Genomic DNA, 25,962 nt, shown 5'->3' on the forward strand with positions numbered 1-25,962 from the left:
CTGTTTCATAAATGAAGGAGAAATAAATTCTTTTTCTGACAAGCAAATGCTGGGAGAATTTGTCACTACCAGAGCATCCCTACAAGAAATGCTAAAAGGGGTTCTAAATCATGAAACAAAAGGTCAATAATGCACTAGAATAGAACCTCTTGAAAGCATAAAACTCATAAGGCCTGTAAAACAATAACACAATGAAGAAAACAGAGTATCTGGAAAACAAACAACGTGATGACTGGAACAGTAACTCACATTTCAATATTAATGTTGAATGTAAATGATCTAAATGCTCCACTTGAAAGATACAGGTTGGCAGAATTGATAAAAAGTTACAAACCACATATCTGTTGTCTTTAAGAGACTTACCTAACACATAAGGATTTGTATAGACTCAAAGGGGTGGAAAAAGATATTCTATGCAAATGGAAACTAAAAGTGAGCAGGAGTAGCTATTCTTGTATCAGATAAAACAGAATTTAAAGCAACAACAGTAAAAAAAAAAAAAGATGAAGGACATTATATAATGATAAAAGGATCAATCCAACAAGAAGATATTGTCCTAAATAAATATGCACCTCACTCTTGAGCTCTGAGATTCATAAAACAATTGCTGTTAAATCTAAGAAAAGAGATAGGTGCAACCCAGTGGTAGTGGGGGAATTCACCACTCCACTGGCAGCACTAGACAGATCATTGAGGCAGAAAGTCAACGAAGACAGGACTTAAACTGCACTCTAGAACAAATGGACATCACAAATATTTACAGAACATTCTACCCAAGAATTGCAGAATATACATTCTTCTCATCCAACGTGAAACATTCTCCAAGATAAACCATGTGATAGGCTTAAAACAAGTCTCAATATGTTTTTAAAAGTCAAGTTGTTTCATAGTTCTGCATGGCTGGGGAGGCCTCAGGAAACTTATAATCATGGCAGATGGTGAAGGTGAACCAAGCTTGGACCTTCTCACATGGTGGCAGGAGAGAGCAGAGAGCAAAGGGGAAAGAGCCCCTTGTAAAACCATCAGATCTTGTGGGAACTCACTCACTATCATGAGAACAGCATGGAGGAAACTGTGCCCATGATCCAATCACCTCCCACCAGGTCTCTCTGTAGACACATGGGGATTATAAACCAAGATTATGGAGATTACACTTCAAGATGAGATTTGGGTGGAGACACAGCCAAACCATATCATTCTGTCCCTGGTTCCTCCCAAATCTCATGTCCTCACATTTCAAAATACAATCATGCCTTTTCGACAGTCCCCCAGTGTGTTAACTCATTCCAGCATTAACCCGAAAGTCCAAGTCCAAAGTCTAATCTGAGACAAGGCAAATCCCTTCCACCTAGGAGCCTGTAAAATCAAAAGCAAGTTAGTTACGTCCAAGATACAATGGGGGTACAGGCATTGGATAAATGCTCTTTTTTCCAAATGGGAGAAATTGGCCAAAACAAAGGGGCTATAGGCCCCAGGCAAATCTGAAACCCAGCAGGGTAGCCATTAAATTTTAAAGTTCCAAAATGATTTCCTTTGACTTCATGTCTCACATCTGGGTCATACTGATGCAAGAGGTGGGCTCCCATGGTCTTGGGCAGCACTACCCCTGTGGTTTCACAGGTTACAGCCCTCCTCTAAGCAGCTTTCACAAACTATGGTTGAGTGTCTGCAGCTTTTCCAGGCGTCTGGTGCAAGCTGTGGATGGATCTACCATTCTGTGGTCTGGAGGAGAGTGGCTCTCTTCTCACAGCTCCACTAGGGAGCACCCCAGTAGGGATTCTTTATGAGGGCTCCAATCCCACATTTCCCTTCTGCACTGCCCTACCAGAGGTTCTCCATGAGGGCTCTACTCCTGCAGCAAACTTCTGACTGGACATCCAGACATTTCCATTACATCCTCTGAAGTCTAGGTAGAGGTTCCCAAACCTCAGTTCTTGACTTCTCTGCACTCACAGGCCCAACACCACTTGGAAGCCACCAAAGCATGAGCTGAAGCCACGGCCCGAGCTGTACCTTGGCCCCTTTTAGCCATGACTGGAACTGAAATGGCTGGGATGCAGGGTGCCATGTCTCAAGGCTGCACAGAGTAGCAGGGCTCCTGGGCCTGGCCCATCAAACTATTTTTCCTTCTAGGCCTCCAGGCCTGTGATGAAAGGGGCTGCTGGCAAGATCTCTGACATGCCCTGGAGACATTTTCCCCATTGTCTCAGCTCCTCATTACTTATGCAGATTTCTGCTGCAGGCTTGAATTTCTACCCCAGAAAATGGGTTTTTCTTTTCTATCACATCATCAGGCTGCAAATTTTCCAAACTTCTGTGCTCTACTTCCCTTTTAAATGTAAGTTCCAATTTCAAACCATCTATTTGTGAATCCATAAAACTGAATGCTCTTAAGAGCACCCATGTCACATCTTGAACACTTTGCTGCTTAGAAATTTATTCCACCAGATACCCTATCATCTCTTTCAAGTTCAAAGTTTCACAGATCTCTAGGGTGGGGGCAAAATGCCACCAGTCCCTTTGCTAAAGCATAGCAAGAGTGACCTTTGCTCCAGTTCCCAATGAGCTTCTCATGTTCATCTGAGATCACTTCAGCCAGGGCTTCATTGTCCACATCACTAACAGCATTTTGGCCAAAACCATTCAACAAGTGTCTAGGAAGTTCCAGACTTTCCCACATCTTCTTACCTTCTTTTGAGCCCTCCACACTATTCCAACCTCTGCCCATTACCCAGTTCCAAAGTCACTTCCACATTTCCAAGTATCTTTATATCAGTGCCCCACTACCTCAGTGCCAGTTAACTGTGTTCATTTTCACACTGCTATAAAGAAACACCCAAGACTGGGTAATTTATAAAGGAAAGAGGTGTATTGACTCACAGTTCCATGTGGCTGGGGAGGCCTCAGGAAATTTACAATCATGGTAGAAGGTGAAGGTGAATGTGAAGCAAGCCTGGACCTTCTCATGTGGTGGCAGGGGAGAGCAGAGTGAGAGTGAAGAAGGAAGGGCCCCTTATAAAACCATCAGGTATTGTGAGAACTTACTCACTATCACCAGAACAGCGTGGGGGAAACTGCCCCCATGATCCAGTCACCTCCCACCAGGTGTCTCCCTAGATACATGGGGATTATGAGGATTATAATTCATGATGAGATTTGGGTGAGGACACAGCCAAACCATATCAGTAAAGTCTTAGGTTACAAAATCAGTGTGCACAAATCAGTGCACTACTATACACAAACAGTGATCAAGCTGAGAATCAAACCAAGAACTCAACCTTTTTTAAAATAGCTGTAAAATAATTAATAATAATAAATTATTTAGGAATATACTTAGCCAAGAAGATAAAAGATCCCTACAGGGAGAACTACAAAACACTGTTGAAAGAAATCATACATGACACAAATGGAAATACATCTGCTGCTCATGGATTGGAAGAATCAATATTATGAAAAAGACTTTACTGCCCAAAGCAGTCTACAGATTCAGTCCTTCTCCTATCAAAATACCAACATCATTTTTCACAAAATTAGAAAAAAATCCTAAAAGTCATATAGAACCAAGAAAGAGCATATGTAAATACATGTGTGTGCGCACATGTGTGCTTGCATGTGTGTGTATATGTGTGTGTATGTGATACTGAGACAAAGTTTTATCACTTAAAGGACTAAGATTTAGGTACTTCATTAATTTTCTTACATGAACACCTAATTCCTTAATAATGTGAGATAATGGTTCTCTAATATCGCAGACCTGTGTTTCACAAATTTTACGTATTTAAAATATAAAAATCTGTTAAAGGAAGAACATTTTTCTTCTAAGTAGCTTCTTTCTCTGAGTTCATTCTGTTACTACAATACAATATTTATAAACTTATTGGCAGTTTGCCCCAGTAAAAGTAGTATAAGATATTTACAGGAATAACTTAAATCAGAATTAAAGTAATGATAATTGTTTGCTTTATATAATATGTTAGTTCTTCTAATCTTAGAGTAACCCACTCCTTTGGGTCATGTATTCTTATTTGTATTTATCTATCTACCTTTATGTCATGTTATTTGCAGTATAGTAGGATAGTTTCTTGGTGTATGTACAGTCTCTAAAGTCTAAATATGTTTTGGAATATCTAGGGACATGAAACTCATGCATAAAAATCAATTATAAAATAGTACATGATTTAGAATCAAATACTAAATTGTGTTGTTTAAATTATGAGTGTTACATAGAAATTTAGAAATGGGAAAGATTAACATGAGCTGAAATAGAGATGATGTTGAAGAACACACAAGTGGAATTGGATCCTACGTAGACATAGTTGGGTGTGTCTTTCTTGGGAAATGTGGTTGTGTGGTATACATTGGCCTTTCAGTATGGCCATTACTGATGTGTACAGTTCAAAGTTTGGAGTTTCCCTGTTTGTCTTATTCTGTATCCCCGCAGCAATTTGAACAGCACTGAGCATGTAACAGATGCATGATCACTACTTGGATTAAAAGTCAATGAAGAAAGTGTATAATAATACATATTATATATAAATGTATCTTTTATAGCATAATATTAAAAGCTAGGTTCTTTCATGACATATGACTACAAAGTAACAGGGCTGATTATTAATATACATACCAGAACTTCTTATGTACTGAAGTGAGTAGTGGCATTCACCTTCAAAGTCATCATCATGGAAGCCTGCATACTCTTCTCCATATACTGTCATTTCTCAAAATATTTTTGGAACTCCTTTTTTGAATTTCCTTCAGAGAGTCTGTGACTCATTCTTTTCAGTATCCTCAGAGTCTTTTTCAGCTAAGAGTGAATTTGGTTTTTGGAAGCAGAAGTCACGATAGGGCCAGGGATGGCGAGTAAAAGGATCTGCTGGGACATGCTACTTTGGATGACTATAAGTAATGAGTATTTTTCTTCCTTGACTCATAAAATAACCAAAGACAGTTATCTTTTTAAAACAAAAAGTAAGTTGCAAGTTTTATCATTTTAAAACCAAGCCTTAGCTGGGTGCAGTGGCACATCCCAGCTACTGAGGAGGTCGAAGGAGGAGGATCTCTTGAGCCCAGAAGCTTGAGGCTAGCCTGGGCAACATAGTGGGATCTTGTCTCAAAAAAATAAAAAAGAAGAAGAAGAAGAAGAAGAAGGAGAAGGAGAAACAAAATCTGGATTACTCTTACATAACTGTCCTACTCCAGAATTGATCATGGCTTCCTACTTTTGGGGCCCCACCAGGCCTATTCAGCCTTACTTCCCACCCCCTACCACAGTCATCTTCTTTATTAAGCATTTGGTAAAATGGAGGATAGAATGGTTAATTTAACCTTTATTCAGTCTTGTCATGTTCTTGGGTGATCTCTGCAAGTGTTCATTATTATTGTAGCACTCAGTAGCTGGCAAAGATGTAAGAAGTTAGAGTGAATATACCTGGAACGTATTCTGAAAATCTGTTTGTTGGCGGGGGTGGATTTGTCTTTGTACCTTTTTACAAATTCTATCAGCATATTTTTCTCATTTGCCCTTTACTAAAGGCAGATGATCCGATTGTTTCATTGCAGATTACTTGAGGTTCTTGCAAGATATGACCTCTGGGTTCTTCAAGGAAGAAATTCCTGTTTTAATTGTTGAACCATACTTCGAAGATGATGTAAAGAATTTGCTGAAATATTTATGTTAAAACTCATTAGACATTAATGTGTTGTGGATAATTTCACTATATTGATATCTTTGTTTGTTTCCATATCTAGTTGAAAAATCTAAGTTTAGAAGAACTACAGATGCGATTAAAAGCACTGGACCCTATGATGGAACGGGAGATAGAAGAACTTCGTCAGAGATACACTGCGAAAAGACAGCCCATTCTGGATGCGATGGATGCAAAAAAAAGAAGGCAGCAAAACTTTTGAGTCTAATTTCCTGTCTGTTTTTAACTATTCTGGAGACCAAGAAACCACTAGGAATTGAAGGAATATTTGTATATTTTTAATCCTAAGATTTTGCCCTACAATTAGTCAGAGGTCAAAAACTGACAATGGTACATGCCCAGGTAAATTCCCAAAAGGCAGAATTGACAGTTGTATCTGCTGTGCATTCACTTTCAGATGAGGAGAACAAAAGAAGTGTATTCTCTTGTTCTGTCAGCTGCATACCAGCAATAAAACTGTTTTGAAACGGAGGCTGCGTTTAGAGACCTTGAAAATCCAAAGCTATTGTTTAATTGTGCAGCACTGAAGGGCTTTATGTTACAATATTCTTTATTCCTATCTAGTATACTAGTCTATTTATTGTATCCCCTTAGGTAAACTTATTTATTTATGCTATTTTGCTTTGTTTTGTTTTTTAAGGACAAGATCAGGATAGCTTTGGTGAAGATAGGGTCATATTAATATGATGATAATGTGCAACCAAATTATACTTTCTGCAGGGAGCTATGGGGTACATTCCTTGATTTCCAGGATAGTTTTCCAGTAGGAAAGTAATAATGGCAATAGTTCTCAAATGGGCTAGGCCTTTTTTATATCGAAGCAATAATTCCATTTTTACCCTTTGAAATTTTGTTTAATTTTTTGATTTTTGATGTTTGGTACAAATAGAACTATATATATTTAGGTAAAATAGATCTATCGTGTTTAAAACCAAAGAAATCAGTGGAATCCTTGCACAAAAAAGTATGATAAATATTTTTTAAAAAAAACTTAATACAAATGTAACTTGTTAATATTGTTTTATGTTTTATGTGTAGATCTAATAGCTGAACTGATTCAAACTGTAATAAGCTCATCAATTTCATTTCTATGAAAATGTGCTCTATTGTCACAGGATGTTTCTGTTGATTTTATTCATTTCCTGGGAATTGGTAAACATCATGTGCCTGATGATAACCCAGTAGCAAAAACATTTGTACTGAGTGGTACAAGCCTTGGGGACTGAAAAAAATTTAAAAAAAAAAAGATTAAAACCATTAAAAAGAAATTCATTTTTACGCCGAATGAACATTTGTATGATTGCATTGGGACCAGTCATTTCCTAAGCTACATATGGCCATCTTGACAGTGTTTTTTCTTTTGTGTGTTTAATTATTGTATGTAAATCATAAAGACAAATAAATTTCACTCTGCCACCCAGCACATTTCGTTTCTGTATCTTTGTTAAAACTCATGACCTGGACTCTGCATTTTCCAAGCAAGAGACATATATTAGATAGGACAGGCTAGATTATGCAGTGCTGACAACCCTCACCCTTCAGCGGCTTCACATAGTACAGGTTATTCCTCACGCTTGCTCCAGGCCCACCCCAGGTTGGCAGGGCACCCTGCTCCTGTCATCCACACCCAGGGACCCGCTGACAGGGCCTCAACCATCTGAGATATCTGTGGTCACCACAATCAGGAGAAGGGGAGCTGGAGAGTTTCATACTAGCTCCAGCCAGCAGTGACACATGTCTGGTTGGCCACAACCCAGTATTCAGAATTAGTCACATGGCCACTCCTAACTTCGAGGGAGTCAGGAAGAGGAGCATCACCACATAGCTGGAGGGGAGAAAACAGGAAAAGCTGATGAGTTCACTAATGTCTGTCACAGAAGGTGTATTGTCTCTGGAAAGCTTCCATTCCTTTTTAAAAATGATATTTATACCCTAGGTAATGCCTCAAAGTGTCATTTGTCTCTCCCCTGTGGAGCTTTTACAAATAATAAATTGTATAATTGGATACAAATTATAAGATTATAGAAAGTGATAAGTATGAAACATATTAAGATTATTTAAAAATGAAGAACTGAATTTACAATATATGCTTCAGCAGATCTATACTGGAGTCTGTTGGGGACAGTTGTGTGAGTCGATCAACTGAAACACCCTGCCCCTTTTTCTTTTCCTATTTTTCTTTTTACTAACCTGTTTGATACCTTGCCTGATTTGATGGAATCAAATGACTGATTTGCTGTCATCCAAGCAAAACCACCTACATGACATGGACAAGAAACCTATGAAGATGATTTCTCTTCAGTTTGCTAAATTAGAAAATGTATGCAAATTAATTCAATGAGGCCTGTTAACCACTCTTAATTCAGTCTCAAGAGTCCTCCTTTTTTTTTTTTTTTTTTTTGAGACGGAGTCTCGCTCTGTCACCCAGGCTGGAGTGTGGTGGCTGGATCTCAGCTCACTGCAAGCTCCGCCTCCCGGGTTTACGCCATTCTCCTGCCTCAGCCTCCCGAGTAGCTGGGACTATAGGCGCCTGCCACCTCGCCCGGCTAGTTTTTTGTATTTTTTAGTAGAGACGGGGTTTCACCGTGTTAGCCAGGATGGTCTCTATCTCCTGACCTCGTGATCCGCCCGTCTCGGCCTCCCAAAGTGCTGGGATTACAGGCGTGAGCCACCGCGCCCGGCCGAGTCCTCCTTTTAATATGTCAAATGTTCCAATCACATTGCAATTTTCTGCAGTTAGACTTTATACCCTATTATATCTATGTCTGTTTAAGTATATGTACACAAATGCACACATATATTTAAGAGAATTAACAGGAATGGGCATTGTTTTGTTTTAGAGTCCTAGGAAACTCCAAAACATTTTAGGATGACCTACTTTAAAATTTTTCCTATATTCTTACTCTTTGCCCCTACCAGTCAAAGGAATTTAAGATATGTTTTGACGAATCACAAGCCATGAAAGAAATCTAGCTGGTCTCAGTGGCTCATGCCTGTAATCCCAGCACTTTGGGAGGCTGAGGCGGGCAGATCATGAGGTCAGGAGTTCGAGACCAGCCTGACTAATGTGGTGAAACCCCATCTCTACTAAAAATACAAAAATTAGCTGGGTGTGGTGGTGCGCACCTGTAATCCCAGCTACTCAGGAGGCTGAGGCAGGAGAATCGCTTGAACCCAGGAGGCAGAAGGTTGCAGTAAGGCAAGATCGTGCCACTGCACTCCAGCCTGGGCGACAGAACGAGACTGTCTCAAAAAAAAAGAAATCAAGTCTAGGCCAGGCTTAGTGGCTCACACCTGTAATCCCAGCACTTTGGGAGGCTGAGGCCAGTGGATCACTTGAGGTCAAGAGTTCGAAACCAGCCTGGCCAACATGGTGAAACCCTGTCTCTACTAAAAGTACAAAAATTAGCTGAGCGTGGTAGCAGGTGCCTGTAATCCCAGCTACTTGGGAGGCTGAGGGAGGAGAATCGCTTGAACCCGGAAGGCAGAGGTTACAGTGAGCCAAGATCACACCACTGCACTCCAGTCTGGGCAACAGAGTAAGGCTTTGTCTCAAAAAAAAAAAAAAAAAAAAAAAACTTCAAGTCTAGTTAAGCCTTGATTAATCATGATGCTTAGGAAAGAGAGTTTTCTAGTTATTTTAATGAGTTTAAGAAGAAACCTATTTTAACCCTGGTTGCTGGGAACTTTCCAAAACTAGGTAAGTGTACTTTTCTGCACACACCATCCTTTAATAAATACAGTATCGTGAATGTAACTGAAGCTAGTGAGTCAGGGTTTCATCTTGATGAAAAGCTAGCGTCATTGTATATATCGTCCTGTAGTTGATAAAGTTTTTTCTTTGGTGTAATGAACTTAGATGACTCATTTCTACAGACTTACAATGCACTTAGCTTATTTTAGCAGAAACAGTTTTATGTTCAAAGTAGGAGCTAATTTGACAAACACTGGAGAAGAAAGTGTATCCAAATGGATTTCAAAATAATAACACCTGTTATTCGGGGCACTTACTATATGCCAGACACTTCGATAAACAACCTTAAATACATTACTTACCTGCTGTTATATTTTTCCTCTGCTTATTTACTGATTCACCTCCCCAGTGTTCAAAATCACACTCTACTCACTGAAGGATGTGTAGTTCTGTAACAGAAATTATATAATACATTAATAAGATGTTTTTAACTTAGTCATTGGAAATCTTTTCAAATTACTGATTAGCATTCAATAGGATTGCTATTTTCATTTCCTATCCTGTATGTTAAAGATTAATGATTAAAATAACTCCTGAAAATAATAATGACATTCTAAGTAGAATATCATTAAAGAAAAATAATTGGCGTTATATCGCATTACTAAACCATTATTAGGCATAGGCATTTAATTAGATATTTCATCAAAATGCAATTTTGGAGTACCAGGTTTTTTTGTTTTTTGTTTTTTGTGGCATGAAAGACTAGGAATCTGGAATATAATGAAAACTGTTTTTCTTTGCCGTTTGGGCAATGTGATGAGACCTGGACCCAAGGAAGTTTTACATACCTTGGTTGGGCAGTCTCATGCCACTGAGTGGTGACTTCCAGGGAGTCAAGTCAGTTTTGCCCTGTTCCATACAAACAACCTTCAACCTCAGCCAACTACCTTCTACTTCCTTTTGGGGTCCCAGAAAGACTCTAAGAGGGAAAGCAGAGGACCAGCTCAATTCTTCCACCAACCTTGGAAAAACAATTCCAACTTCATGCTCTTCTCACATTGGACCACATCATTAGCCAGACTCCTTGCTGCCACTTTCTTCACTTGATAAAGCTACCTAAGTAAAAATTAGGATTTTTAAATCACTTTTCTGCTCACAGAATTTTGCCAAGTTGAGAATGAACTCTGTCTTCTGGCATTCAAGACCTGCAATAGGCCTCAATTGACGTTTATGACCTTATCTCCATTATTGTTTTATTTGAGCCCTTTCCGCCAACAAACTGAACTGCTTCCAAACTCTCTATATAATTATTTTATTTGTGGGTTGTACAGTTCCTGATGGCAGAGACTTGGTGTTTATCCATCTTGTTTCCCCACAATGCATTCCAGTATATTAGATATAATTTGGTCTTAAAGTTTCATTGAATGTTGTGAGCTCAAACAAAAAAAAACTGTCATTAATCATACAGGCTGTCTTTCTCCTTGGCATCCACATAATCACCATAACAACAATAATCATTTTGTGAGCATCTACTAAGCCATGCACTTTTGATACACCATCTCAAACCTCCACAAGAAAGAATTGGAGAGATTAAATGAAGTCACACTGCTAGTTAACGCCAGTAGCAGCCTTACACTCCCATCTGTCTCTAAAATCTTTGCATTTCCACTTGACCACATAGCCTAATAAACAGGAGGTCTGGCTTTAGAATGTTAGGGTTGCTGAGCCTGCTTGCTGATGGCTCTTCAGTTACAACTTAGGACCATTGTTGACTGACTTTACCTCTCTCACATTTCAGTGAAATCTATATTTTCTGAAATGACATCCTTCCCACATGTAGAAAAAAGATGCAGGGTGCATGTATTCAAGCTTCCAAGATGAGTTGTACAAGAAGACTTTTTTCTTTTATTATTTTAGGATATATGTGGCGTTCTTGTGCCTTGAAATCTATGTTTTGTTGTATATGATAATGTATTATATTCTTTCCCTTACCGGTATTTTTTTGATAATGATTGCTTTAGAGAAACATTAGTCAGCATGGTGGAAGGAGCCTGGCATCAGAAATTAAATGATCTGGGTTCAAATCTCAGTTGTTCTTTTGGACTTTTGTCCTGGGCAAAAATTACCATTTAATCATTCTGTGTTTCAACATCTTCATCTGTAATACAGCAATTGAGAAGATCAAATGTTCTAGGACATGTAAAATATTTAGCAAAGTTTTTGACATATGACATGTAAGTACTAAATTTAAAAAAAACTTTTAACCCTTTTTAGTTTAGTGCCATGTTTTTGCAAGAATGAAGAAGGGAGGGTTCTGTTCCTTGATAAGCAAACTGATTGTTACTTCTAAAGTGAATTAGAGTCACCTAGAACCCAATTAGGCCTTCACTTAAGGGCCTGACCTACTCTCTGGTGGTGATTTGCACTGAGGAAAATCTATCATGCTCAAATTTTTAAAGTATTCTCCTTATATGCAGAGCAGAGAAAGTTGTATATCTTAGTCCATTTTGTGTTGTTATAATGGGATACTTGAGACTGGATAATTTATTGAATACCTGAGACTGCATAATTTAAAGAAAAGAATTTTAGACATGGCACCCAAGGTGGCCGAATAGGAACAGCTCCGGCCTCCAGCTCCCAGCATGAGCGACACAGAAGACAGGTGATTTCTGCATTTTCAGCTGAGGTACCGGGTTCATCTCACTGGGGCATGTTGGACAGTTGGTGCTGGTCCGTGGGTGCAGCCCGACCAGCAAGAGTTGAAGCAGGGCGAGGCATCACCTCATCTGGGAAGCGCAAGGGGGAAGGGAATTCCTTTTCCTAGCCAAAGGAAATTGAGACACACAACACCTGGAAAATCAGGTAACTCCTACCCTAATACTGTGCTTTACAAAGGGTCTTAGCAAACGGCACACCAGGAGATTATATCCTACACCTGGCCTGGAGGGTCCCACGCCCACAGAGCCTCCCTCATTGCTAGCACAGCAGTCTGAGATCTAACTGCAAGGCGGTAGCAAGGCTGGGGGAGGGGTGCCTGCCATTGATGAGGCTTAAGTAGGCAAACAAAGCTGCTGGGAAGCTTGAATTGGGTAGCGCCCACCACAGCTCAAGGAGGCCTGCCTGTCTCTGTAGACTCCACCTCTGGGGACAGGGAATAGCTAAACAAAAAGCTGCAGAAACCTCAGCAGAGGTAAATGTCCCTGTCTGACAGCTTTGAAGAGAGCAGTGGATCTCCCAGCACGGAGGTTGAAATCTGAGAATGGACAGACTGCCTGCTCAAATGGGTCCCTGACCCCTGAGTAGCCTAACTGGGATACATCCCCCACTAGGTGCAGACCGACACCTCACACCTCACAAGGCTGGGTACACCCCTGAGATGAAGCTTCCAGAGAAAGAATCAGACAGCAACACTTGCTGTTCAGCAATATTCTATCTTCTGCAGCCTCCACTGCTGATACCCAGGCAAACAGGGTCTGGAGTGGACCTCAAGCAAACTCCAACAGACCTGCAGCTGAGGGTCCTGACTGTTAGAAGGAAAACTAACAAACAGAGGACACCCACACCAAAACCCCATCAGTACATCACCATCATCAAAGACCAAAGACAGATAAAACCACAAAGATGGGGAAAAAGCAGTGCAGAAAAGCTGGAAATTCAAAAAATCAGAGCGCATCTCCCCCTCCAAAGAAACACAGCTCATCACCAGGAACGGAACAAAGCCGGATGGAGAATGACTTTGATGACTTGAGAGAAGAAGGCTTCAGTCAATCAAACTTCTCAGAGCTAAAAGAGGAACTATGTAACCAGCACAAATAAACTAAAAACCTTGAAAAAAGATTTGACGAATGGCTAACTAGAATAACCAATGTAGAGAAGTCCTTAAAAGAACTGATAGAGATGAAAACCATAACACAAGAACTATGTGACAAAAGCACAAGCTTCAGTAACTGACTCAATCAACTGGAAGAAAGAGTATCAGCGATTGAAGATCAAATGAATGAAATGAAGTGAGAAGAGAAGTGTAGAGAAAAAAGAGTAAAAAGAAATGAACAAAACCTCCAAGAAATATGGGATTATGTGAAAAGACCAAATCTACGTCTGATTGGTGTGCCTGAAAGTGACAGGGACAATGGAACCAAGTTGAAAAACACTCTGCAGGATATCATCCAGGAGAACTTCCCCAATCTAGTAAGGCAGCCAACATTCAAATTCAGGAAATACAGACAACACCACAAAGATACCCCTCAAGAAGAGCAACTCCAAGACACATAATTGTCAGATTCACCAAAGTTGAAATGAAGGAAAAAATGTTAAGGGCAGCCAGAGAGAAAGGTCGGGTTACCCACAAAGGGAAGCCCATCAGACTAACAGCAGATCTCTGGACAGAAACTCTATAAGCCAGAAAAGAGTGGGGGCCAATATTCAACATTCTTAAAGAAAAGAATTTTCAACCCAGAATTTCATATCCAGCCAAACTAAGTTTCATAAGTGAAGGAGAAATAAAATCCTTTACGGACAAACAAATGCTTCGAGATTTTGTCACCACCAGGCCTGCCCTACAAGAGATCCTGAAGAAAGCACTAAACATGGAAAGGAACAACCGGTACCAGCCATTGCAAAAACATGCCAAAATGTAAAGTCCATCAATGCTAGGAAGAAACTGCATCAACTAACGAGTAAAATAACCAGCTAATATAATGACAGGACCAAGTTCATACATAACAATATTAGCCTTAAATGTAAATGGGCTAAATGGTCCAATTAAAAGACACAGACTGGCAAACTGGATAAAGAGACAAGACCATCGGGTTGCTGTATTCAGGAGACCCATCTCACATGCAGAGACACACATAGGCTCACAATAAAGGGATGGAGGAAGATCTACCAAGCAAATGGAAAACAAAGCAGGGATTGCAATCCTAGTCTCTGATAAAACAGACTTTAAACCATCAAAGATCAAAAGAGACAAAGAAGGCCATTACATAATGGTAAAGGGATCAATTCATCAGGAACAGCTAACTATCCTAAATATATATGAACCCAATACAGGAGCACCCAGATTCATAAAGCATGTCCTTAGAGACTTACAAAGAGACTTAGACTCCCATACAATAATAATGGGAGACTTTAACACCCCACTGTCAACATTAGACAGATCAATAAGACAGAAAGTTAACAAGAATATCCAGGAATTGAACTCAACTCTGCACCAAGCAGACCTAATAGACATCTACAGAACTCTCCACCCCAAATCAACAGAATATACATTCTTCTCAGCACCACATCACACTTATTCCAAAATTGACCACATAGTTGGAAGTAAAGCACTCCTCAGCAAATGTAAAAGAAGAGAAATTATAACAAACTGTCTCTCAGACCACAGTGCAATCAAACTAGAACTCAGGACTAAGAAACTCAATCAAAACAGCTCAACTACATGGAAACTGAACAACCTGCTCCTGAATGACTACTGGGTACATAATGAAATGAAGGCAGAAATAAAGATGTTCTTTGAAACCAATGAGAACAAAAACACAACATACCAGAATCTCTGGGACACATTTAAAGCAGTGTGTAGAGGGAAATTTATAGCACTAAATGCCCACAAGAGAAAGCAGGAAAGATCTAAAATTGACACCCTAACATCACAATTAAAACAACTAGAGAAGCAAGAGCAAACACATTCAAAAGCTAACAGAAGGCAGGAAATAACTAAGATCAGAGCAGAACTGAAGGAGATAGAGACGCAAAAAACCCTCCAAAAAATCAATGAATCCAGGAGCTGGTTTTTTGAAAAGATCAACAAAATTGATAGACTGCTGGCAAGACTAATAAAGAAGAAAAGAGAGAAGAATCAATAAAGAATGATAAAGGAGATATCACCATCGACCCCACAGAAATATAAACTACCATCAGAGAATACTATAAACAACTCTATGCAAATAAAGTAGAAAACCTAGAAGAAATGGATAATTTCCTGGACACTTACACTCTCCCAAGACTAAACTAGGAAGAAGTTAAATCCCTGAACAGACCAATAGCAGGCTCTGAAATTGAGGCAATAATTAAATAGCCTACCAACCAAAAAAAGTCCAGGACCAGATGGATTCACAGCCAAATTCTACCAGAGGTACAAGGAGGAGTTGGTACCATTCCTTCTGAAACTATTCCAATCAATAGATAAGGAGAGAATCCTCCCTAACTCATTTTACAAGGCCAACATCATCCTGATACCAAAGCCTGGCAGAGATACGACAAAAAAAGAGAATTTGAGACCAATGTCCCAATGAACATCGATGCAAAAATCCTCAATAAAATACTGGCAAACTGAATCCAGCAGCACATCAAAGAGCTTATCCACCATGATCAAGTGGGCTTCATCCCTGGGATGGAAGGCTGGTTCAACATACGCAAATCAATAAATGTAATCCAGCATATAAACAGAACTAAAGACAAAAACCACATGATTATCTCAATAGATGCAGAAAAGGCCTTTGACAAAATTCAACAGCCCTTCATGATAAAAACTCTCAATAAACTAGGTATTGATGGAACATATCTCAAAATAATAAGAGCTATTTATGACAAAACCACAGCCAATATCATACTGAATGGGCAAAAACTGGAAGCATTCCCTTTGAAAACTGGCACAAGACAGGGATGCCCTCTCTCACCACTCCTATTCAACATAATGTTGGAAGTTCTGGCTAGGGCAATCAGGCAAGAGAAAGAAATAAAGTGTATTCAATTAGGAAAAGAAGAAGTCAAATAGTCCCTGTTTGCAGATGACATGACTGTATATTTAGAAAACCCCATTGTCTCAGCCCAAAACCTCCTTAAGCTGATAAGCAACTTCAGCAAAGTCTCAGGATACAAAATCAATGTGCAAAAATCACAAGCATTCTTATACACCAGGAACAGACAAACAGAGAGCCAAATCATGAATGAACTCCCATTCACAATAGCTTCAAAGAGAATAAAATACCTAGGAATCCAACTTACAAGGGATGTAAAGGACCTCTTCAAGGACAACTACAAACCACTGCTCAGTGAAATAAGAGAAGACACACTCAAATGGAAGAACATACCATCCTCATGGATAGAAAGAATCAATATTGTGAAAATGGCCATACTGCCCAAAGTAATTTATAGATTCAATGCCATCCCCCATTGAGCTACCAATGACTTCCTTCAGAATTGGAAAAAACTGCTTTAAAGTTCATATGGAACCAAAAAAGACCCCACATTGCCAAGACAATCCTAAGCCAAAAGAACAAAGCTGGAGGCATCATGCTACCTGATTTCAAACTATACTACAAGTCTACAGTAACCAAAACAGCATGGTACTGGTACCAAAACAGAGATATAGACCAATGGAACAGAACAGAACCCTCAGAAATAATACCACACATCTACAGCCATCTAATCTTTGACAAACCTGACAAAAACAAGAAATGTGGAAAGGATTCCCTATTTAATAAATGGTGCTGGGAAAATTGGCTAGCCATAAGTAGAAAGCTGAAAATGGATCCTTTCCTTACTCTTATACGAAAATTAATTCAAGATGGTTTAGAGACTTAAATGTTAGACCTAAAACCATAAAAACTCTAGAAGAAAACCTAGGTAATACTATTCAGGAGATAGGCATGGGCAAGGACTTCATATCTAAAACACCAAAAGCAACAGCAACAAAAGCCAAAATTGACAAATGGGATCTAATTAAACTAAAGAGCTTCTGCACAGCAAAAGAAACTACCATCAGAGTGAACAGGCAACCTACAGAATGGGAGAAAATTTTTGCAATCTACTCATATGACAAAGGGCTAATATCCAGAACCTACAAAGAACTCAATCAAATTTACAAGAAAAACACAACCCCATCAAAAAGTGGGTAAAGGATATGAACAGACACTTCTCAAAAGAAGACATTCATACAGCCAACAGACACATGAAAAAATGCTCATCATCACTGGCCATCAGAGAAATGCAAATCAAAACTACAATGAGATACCATCTCACACCAGTTAGAATGGCAATCATTAAAAAATCAGGAAACAACATGCACACGTATGTTTATTGCAGCACTATTCACAATAGCAAAGACTTGGAATCAACCCAAATGTCCATCAGTGACAGACTGGATTAAGAAAATGTGGCACATATACACCATGGAATACTATGCAGCCATTAAAAAGGATGAGTTCGTGTCTTTGTAGGGACATGGATGCAGCTGGAAACCATCATTCTCAGCAAACTATCGCAAGAACAGAAAACCAAATACCGCATGTTCTCACTCATAGGTGGGAATTGAATGATGAGATCACTTGGACACAGGAAGGGGAATATGACACACCGGGTCCTATTGTGGGGAGCGGGTGGGGGGAGGGATAGCACTAGGAGATATACCTAATGTAAATGACGAGTTAATGGGTGCAGCACACCAACATGGCACATGTATACACATGTAACAAACCTGCACGTTGTGCACATGTACCCTAGCACTTAAAGTATAATAATAAAAAAAATAGAAAAGCGTTTTATTGGGTTTATGACTCTAGAGGCTGGGAACCTCAAGAACCATGATACTGGCATCTGGTTGGCTTCTGGTGAGAGCCTCATACTGTGTCACAATGTGGCGGAGAAACAAAAGGGAAAGCGAGTGTGTTTGAAAAGGGGCAAATATGAGAGGAGATCTTTCTTTAGAATAGCCCATTCGCACAGAGACCAATCCATTTCCAGGAGAACTAACACAGTCTCAAGAGAAAGGCATAAATCTATTTTAACATCCTAATCACCTCCTAAAGGCACCTCCTCCCACCACTGGTACATTGGCAATTAAATTTCAGCATGAGTTTTGGCAGAAACAAATACATCCAAATCATAACATTATGTTATGCTAAACTTTCCCCCTCCTCTTTAAGATGATTATTGTAAGGATATTGTTAAGGCCAGCATAAGTTGCCCCATTTGTGATGACCCATCAGGAAATATCAAATTTGTGTCCTTAAAGTTTCATTTCACTGAAGTTTCATCATTCTTGGTCCTTACAAATATGAACCATGTCATTGACTTGGTCCCAATTTGCTTTGGTCCCAGGAAGTTCATAATTAAATTTATATTTTACTAATTTGTAGGATTCTATGCTCTATATATCTACATTTCTCTGATCCTGTATTTATAACAACTGAAAATATCTTTTTAAAGGAAATATCTGGAGGCAGGGGTTCCTCCACGAAAAAACATCTGATGAACCATGTGTAATCTTTGTATCTTCTCACAGGGTTCTTGTGAGTGAGTGTCAAATATGGCAATATGTATCAAGGTGAGTTGTAGTTCAATTGCTGGAATCTTTTTTATGGGAGTATTACCACCCAGGAGGAAGGGGAACTCTAGAATATAAGGCTCCCAGAGACGGAGATAACTTCTCTTCTTCTTCTTCTTTCTTCTTCTTCTTCTTCTTCTTCTTCTTCTTCTTCTTCTTCTTCTTCTTCTTCTTCTTCTTCTTCTTCTTCTTCTTCTTCTTCTTCTTCTTCTTCTTCTTCTCCTCCTCCTCCTCCTTCTCCTCCTCCTCCTCCTCCTCCTCCTCCTCCTCCTCCTCCTCCTCCTCCTCCTCCTCCTCCTCCTCCTCCTCCTCCTCCTCCTTCTTCTTCTTCTTCTTCTTCTTCTTCTTCTTCTTCTTCTTCTTCTTCTTCTTCTTCTTCTTCTTCTTCTTCTTCTTCTTCTTCTTCTTCTTCTTCTTCTTCTTCTTCTTCTTCTTCTTCTTCTTCTTCTTCTTCTTCTTGAAGGAGCCAAGATAGAGAACATCACAGTACCTTTGGTTCTCACACCTCCCGTCCTCACAACCTGTTTTCAAGTCACATTAACACAAAACCTGACTCAGGCTTACCAGGCAAGCACCTTTCAGTCCCAGGTCAGCCAACGGTCAGAAAGAATTCCTTATTAAAAAACCTACCTCTCTGGATCTTTCCATTTTTACTATTCTATTCATAAGTTACTTAATGTTTTCTATAGAAAGAGAAGGATATGGAGGAAAAAAAGATGTGAGAGCAAAGAAAAATAGCTTTTAGCATGATACAAATGACATTTTAACCAAAAATTACGAAGCTATGTCATACCCCATGTTTCCTCAACAGAAAAGTGAGACTATGTCATTTTATGAGACAGCACTAAGAATTATAAATTCAAATTTTTTCTGGTAGAAAATCCTGTGCCTGCCTATGTTTAAACCAAGCAAATAGTTGTCTTTAAATTTTTATAGATTTTCCAAAGTGAACTCTAATTAGTTGAGTGGAAGCTAAATACAACCTGATACTGAAGCACTGAGCTTTTAAATATTCCCTGATGTTCCGTGTACACCAGGCATGTTAGATAGGGCACTCCTGCACCTGCGCATTTTTCAGCCTTTCCACTTATTCTATGACAGCTTTCTTTCCCATTTGGAAAGAAAATATTCTTGGCAAAACATTTGAATGAAAAGACATAATAGCACTTGGAACGGAAGTCTTTGATGTCAAGGAAAAACAAGGTACATGGAGGAATCTGAAATGTGGAATTATTTCATTATTCATCAATGTGCAAATTCATGAATTCCTTTTCTGTTGTCCTTTCATAAAGTATGTAGGAGTTTATTTTAAAAGCACACCAGCTGATGACCATAAATCAGTTTGCATGCTTAGCATGTAATCTTTGAAAATTATATGTGATATTACAGCTTGATAGTAATGAATGAATGAACTGGACCTTTAAAAGTTCCAGCAAAGCTTTTCGATTCTGAGGGTAAATTAATTGCTTTAACAAGTAAGTAGTGATTTGGGGTTTGATTGGAATTTGAATGTGTCAGGCAGTTATAAAAGTCCAAGCAGAATATTTTTAAAGTTCTTAATGTAAAATTATTTCAATTTCAGAGTAATCTAATGGGTTGCTAGTGTTTTAATCTTGTTCAATGAATCTTAGTGCCTTGCTCGGTTCCCTGACATTCATCCACAGCAATGATAGCAAACGTATATATAATATTGTGTATATTTTACAAATATATACAAATACATACAACATAATATATTGTATTGCAACATATATACTATATATAGTATTGCAATATATAGATACTATATATATAGTATATATACAGTATGATATATGCAAATACATGCAACATTTGTTTGTGGTATTCATTTCTAACTTGACTGAGAGAAAACAATTTCTTCTGCCAGAAAAGGCCTATCCTTACTCTGACCAATTAGAAGCCAATTCGTTTCCTTAGTTCTTGAGGTTGTTATAAAAATATAAGAAAGTTTATATCTTTTACATATTCGAACTCCTCAAAGGTAGGTATCTTTGAAGCTCTGCTGCCTAACTTACTGCATGGCCATGGGTGAGTTCCTTAATCCTTTTTATAAGTCTCACCTTCTTTTTTTTTAACCTTCTATTTTAGGTTTGGAGGTACATGTGAAGGTTTGTTATATAGGGAAATCCATATGTCATGGGGGTTTGTTGTACAGATTATTTTATCATTCAGGTACTAAGCCTAGTACCCAATAGTTATTTTTCCTGATCCTCTCCCTCTTCCCACCCTCCACCCTCAAGTAGGCCCCAGTGTGTGTTGTTCCCCTCTATGTGTCCATGTGTTCTCATCATTCAGCTCCCCCTTATAAGCGAGAACATGTGGTATTTGGTTTTCTGTTCCTGCATTAGTTTGCTAAGGATAATGGCTTCCAACTCCATCCATGTCCCCACAAAAGACATTATCTCATTATTTTTTATGGCTGCATAGTATTCTAAGGTATATATATACCACATTTTGTTTATCCAGTCTGTCATTGGAGGGCATTTAGATTGAATCCATGTCTTTGCTATTGTGAATGATGTGGCAATGAACATTTGCATGCATGTGTCTTTATGGTAGAATGATTTATATTCCTCTGCATATACACCCAGTAATGGGATTGTTGGGTCGAATGGCAGTTTTGTTTTTAGCTCTTTCCACAATGGTTGAACTAATTTACACTCCCACCAACAGTATATAAGTGTTCCCTTTTCTCCGCAACCTCGCCAGCATCTGTTATTGTTTGACTTTTTAGTAATAGCCATTCTGCCTGGTGTGAGATGGTATCTCATAGTGGTTTTGATTTGCATTTCTTTAATGATCAGAAGTCTTACCTTCTTTATCAAGCAGAGGAGACAACCTCAGAGGGTTATGAAAAGTAAATGAGAGATGCACAGAAAACCCTTCAAACACTACCTGGCACCCATGAGTACCCAGGACTTGCACCTTCTTTACTCATCAACAAGCATCTATTAAGCACCAACTATGTGCCAGTGTCTATGTTAAGTGTGAAATACAGAAATAAAGGCAACTTGGTTCCTACCCAAGAGCTGGTGCTTATAGCCTGGTACAGGGCATGGACACCCACGTGTGGTCATTGCAATAAGAAAGATGTAAACAAAGCCCTATAGGAATAGGAATAGAGGAAGTCTTCACTAAGGTGATATTTGAACTGAGTCTTGAGGTTTGTAAGGCAGGAAAAGGGAGAAAGGCACTTTGAGGAGGGCAAAGCATATATAAAGACAGAGAGATGAGAAAGAATTTCTAGCATACCTTTCGGTGTCTGAGAAAGTTCATTACACAATTAAAGAAGTCAGGGTAGTTGGTCTTGCTTACTCTCTCTGTCCTGCAGTTTAGGAGAGGTCATAGAATCATGTGGTCTGTTTTTGTTTTTGTTTTCCCAAATCACTGAATGTTTTCCAGATAAATTAACACCAGTTGGAGCTAACCTATTTTCTGGTGCCTTTAGATACTGGTCACACTCAGCTGTACTCATTTCTACTATTTAATAAATATCTAGAAATAGTGATGTCCACAGAGGCTCGCTGAGGTTAGGTGTTGGGGCAAAAGGGGCAGAGAGAGGTAGGTAGAGGGTTGGCAACAGCTTCTGAGGAGACAGGTTTACATTCAGTTCCTCAAATCAGTTCGCTAGCTGTGTGCTCTGAGTGAAAAACTTATCTTCTTTTCGTCAGCAGTTTTCTTTTCGAGGCCATCAGCATTTTCCATTTTTAATTAAGGCAATTCACAAAGAAGGATGCATAAAACATAGTAAAGTAGCCTAAATTAAGAACAAATAAGAAAAGATATGACAATGAGAAAACAAAAGTAGAGAAGCAATCTGGAGCCATGAATCATATTTACAAAAAATTGCTGACTGTGAATTTGGTGTGCAGCTTACTAGAAGCCAAAGTAAAGATGGAAACCAGGAACTGTTTACACTGCCTGGCTAAGCTGTCCAGTATAGTAGCCACTAAACCTTTGGAATGTGGCTAGTCCAAACTGAGATGTGCTGTGGTATAAAGTACACATCGTATTTCACAGACTTAGCCCCCAAAAAGTAAAATATCTCAATAATCTTTTGTATTTATTATGTGTTGAAATAATAATATTTTGGATACGTTTGGTGGAAATATATTATTAAAATTAATTTCATCTGTTTTTCTTTTACTTTTAAAAAATGTGGCTACCAGAAAATATATAATTATATATGTAGCTCATGTTTGTAGTTTGTGTGATATTTCTATTTGACAGTGACAGTCTATTAGCCAAACGCATCCATCAGCTGATGAGTGGATAAACGAAATGTGGTATATCCATTCTGGGGAATATGATTCAGCAACAAAAAAGAATAAAATAATGGGGACAGAATTTTGGGGAAAGGTGATAAAATTGTTCTAAAGTTGATTATGTGATGGCTGCAGAACTCTGAATATATTAAAAATCATGGAACTGTAAGCTTTAAAAAATGAATACATTATATTTAGCTATGTTATAATCATAAAAATAAAAGTTTTTGAACTTCAGAAAACAAAAGACAAACGTATACTCTGTTGCTCAGAAGAAAGCCAACTGAATGCTTAGTACCAAGATAAGAAGTGTTTCTCTAATGGCACCCAGAGGGAAGCATGCCATCAAAATTGAATTCAACAGCAATATTCAATTATCACTGTTCTCAGAGTAAACACAGAGGTAACTCTGCAGGCCCACCTTTTGTGATGTTTTTAATATTTACTGGTGGCTCACACACTCAGTTTAGTAACTCATATGTGCAAATGGTTCCCAAATTAGTGCCTTCGACCCAAACTTCTCCTTAAAACTTCATATCTGTATTTTTAATGTCCCACATGTACCTCAAGCTCAACATGACCAAACGCCATTCCCCTTGTATTTTCTGTCCGGTTGGTGCCACCATCTTCCATCCAATCACCAATTCTAGAAACCCGGGAGTCCCCCTTGAATCTTCATTGTCTTTCACCCCATGCCATTTTACCTTTGCCAGTTCAGTCTTCCAAGTCGTTCCCGAATCTGTGTCCTCTATTCTCACTCCACTATCCTTCAGGCCTCATCGTCTCCTGCCGGAATATCGCAGCATCCCCTTAACTGGGCTCTGTGCCAGGCTTGTTCCTCCTCAGTCGATCTCACCCTGCTCCATCTGCCAGCACGTGAATCCAGGATGCAAAGAATTTCCATCACATGCAGGATAAGGGTCATTAAAGCCTCTCTGACCAGGGCCCCACCTCCCCCTCCTCATCTCCTGACTTTCCTTTTAGTGACCTACATCTGCCTAGCTCCTGCCCACCCTCCTGAAATTGAGGCGACCAAGTCTTACTCATCCTTTCAGCTTAGCTCAGGAACGCCTCCTCTGTACACCCAGATAGAGATCACTGTCACCGCACTTTCCGTATTGCATTATGATATCTACTTATTCTTCTGTCTTCTCTGCTGACTGTAAGCTGCCTGAGGGCCAGGACTGTGCCCACATTTTCCTCATCTCTGTAGCACCAGCACAGGCCCTGACAAAGTAATGCTGAATAAACATTTGTTACATGATGGATGGAGGAACCATAGGTAAAATAAATGTGATGTAAATTTTGGATCTAAGCAAATGGTTAAGAAATCTTATTTATTTATTTACTTGTTTATTTATTTACAGACATAGTCTTTTTCTGTCGCCCTGGTTTGATTTCTTATGATGCATGTCTTCAACTATTGTGGAATTACAAATTAACACACTGTAAAACTACATTTAAAATATGCAGTGGTGTGATCTCGGCTCACTACAACCTCAGCCTCCCAGGTTCAAACAGTTTTCCTGCCTCAGCCACCGGAGTAGCTGGGATTACAGGCATACGCCACCACACCTGGCTAATTCTTTGCATTTTTAGTAGAGACAGTGTTTCACCATATTGCCTAGGCTGGTCTCAAACTCCTAACCTCAAGTGCTCCACCCATCTTGGCCTCCCAAAGTGCTGGTATTACAGGCGTGAGCCACCGCGCCCAGCCTATGGTTAAGAAGCCTTAGAAACCCAGTTTTTAACTGCTAAATGCCTTTGCTTGCCTCCATGAGGACACAGATTGTATCTATTTTGCTCATCACTATGTTGCCACTGTCATTTGGTGTTTGCTGGAAGGGTGGATGAGAAGACAAGCAAATGCATGAACATAGATACAGGCAAAGAAATGCATTGGAAACAAACTGCCATTCACAAAATCAAACCTGTTATCTCCCAAACCTGAGTTAGATTACTCAATAGCCAATACCCTGAAAGCTTGGGAAGCATTTATTTTGGCCTTGAACAAATAATTATCCAATTGAAAGTGAAAATTTAGGTGACAAATACTGCTGTATTTCCTGAATCCAACTACAGTGTCAGGCCTGAAAGAATATACCCCAGTTTCTAGAGGGAGAGACAAGAGTTTCTTTATTGTTCTTATGGAGTGAAAATAGTCACATCTCTGGAGTTCTTTAGAAAGCATGTCTAGACCGTTTAATTCACACAAAACAGACGGATGCATCACATCTGCTTTACAAAAATGAGAAAAACGGAGTCTGGGTTTTTTTTGTTTGTTTGTTTTGTTTTGTTTGCTTTAGCTAGGAGCCAGTTTAATTTTTATTCCTATAATTCTGTGGTCGTTGGTACAGAAATCTGTGTGAACACTGAGGGATATCTTAATAGTCTCAGGGCTTCCTGCACTGTAAGGACCCAACCACAGTACTAAAATGTGCTTTATAAAAGATATACAGTCCTCAGTTGATGTGCTGAGAAGATAAAAGTGTATTTGCATGCAGCACAGTTAATGCAATAATATACCTTTTTGCTACCAGTTCTAGTTCTTTATTTTGTACATTTGTTATATGTGCAATTACTATGCAAAAATCAAGGATGAATGACAAACCAACAATTACCACACAGAGATAGTAGAAATGATATTATTTGTAATGCTGCTAAGCTGCAACATCGAGGAAGGAGTTTAACAGTAAGAAGTGCTCAGTCAGCTTCAGCACACATGCAGATGTAGGAGCAGACATTCTCCTCTGTCCTTATTCCTATACTTTCCTTAAAACCATAATGTAAAAGGTGAGGGCCTGAAATAAAGCACCTTGGTGGTTTTATCTAGCATTTCTGGAGGTGCCATTGGTGCTAACACTTCTTCAGCAAACATTCAGGGAAACTGTGTTCTAAACACTTAGGTGCCAGAGATATTAAGATGGTTGGAATATGGCCCATGCCTCGACTAGA

At 39.1% G+C, this 25,962-nt stretch overlaps 1 protein-coding gene and 1 long non-coding RNA gene across 7 annotated transcripts in view; one reads left to right on the top strand and one right to left on the bottom strand.

The window, feature by feature from the left end:
* LOC105476082 (serine/threonine kinase 3) overlaps positions 1–7,125 on the top strand; it is a 332,200-nt gene extending 325,075 nt beyond the window's left edge. For 3 of the 6 annotated variants that reach the window (XM_011731726.3, XM_011731730.2, XM_071067959.1), the window contains one exon: positions 5,749–7,125. In XM_011731726.3, the coding sequence (XP_011730028.1) occupies positions 5,749–5,907 (159 nt within the window). In that variant the 3' untranslated portion in view covers positions 5,908–7,125. The remainder of the gene's footprint in view (positions 1–5,748) is intronic. The other 3 variants (XR_011606855.1, XR_011606854.1, XM_071067958.1) reach the window with 2 other exon arrangements.
* Positions 3,813–24,067, bottom strand: LOC105476080 (uncharacterized). Its single transcript, XR_983843.3, has 4 exons — positions 23,712–24,067; positions 10,421–10,515; positions 9,762–9,848; positions 3,813–5,660 (listed from the first exon to the last, which is right to left on the bottom strand). It is a non-coding gene; the product is annotated as an uncharacterized lncRNA (long non-coding RNA).
* Positions 24,068–25,962: the final 1,895 nt, after the last annotated feature.

The sequence above is a fragment of the Macaca nemestrina genome, chromosome 8, assembly GCF_043159975.1.
Source record: "Macaca nemestrina isolate mMacNem1 chromosome 8, mMacNem.hap1, whole genome shotgun sequence".
Classification (NCBI taxonomy): domain Eukaryota; kingdom Metazoa; phylum Chordata; class Mammalia; order Primates; family Cercopithecidae; genus Macaca; species Macaca nemestrina.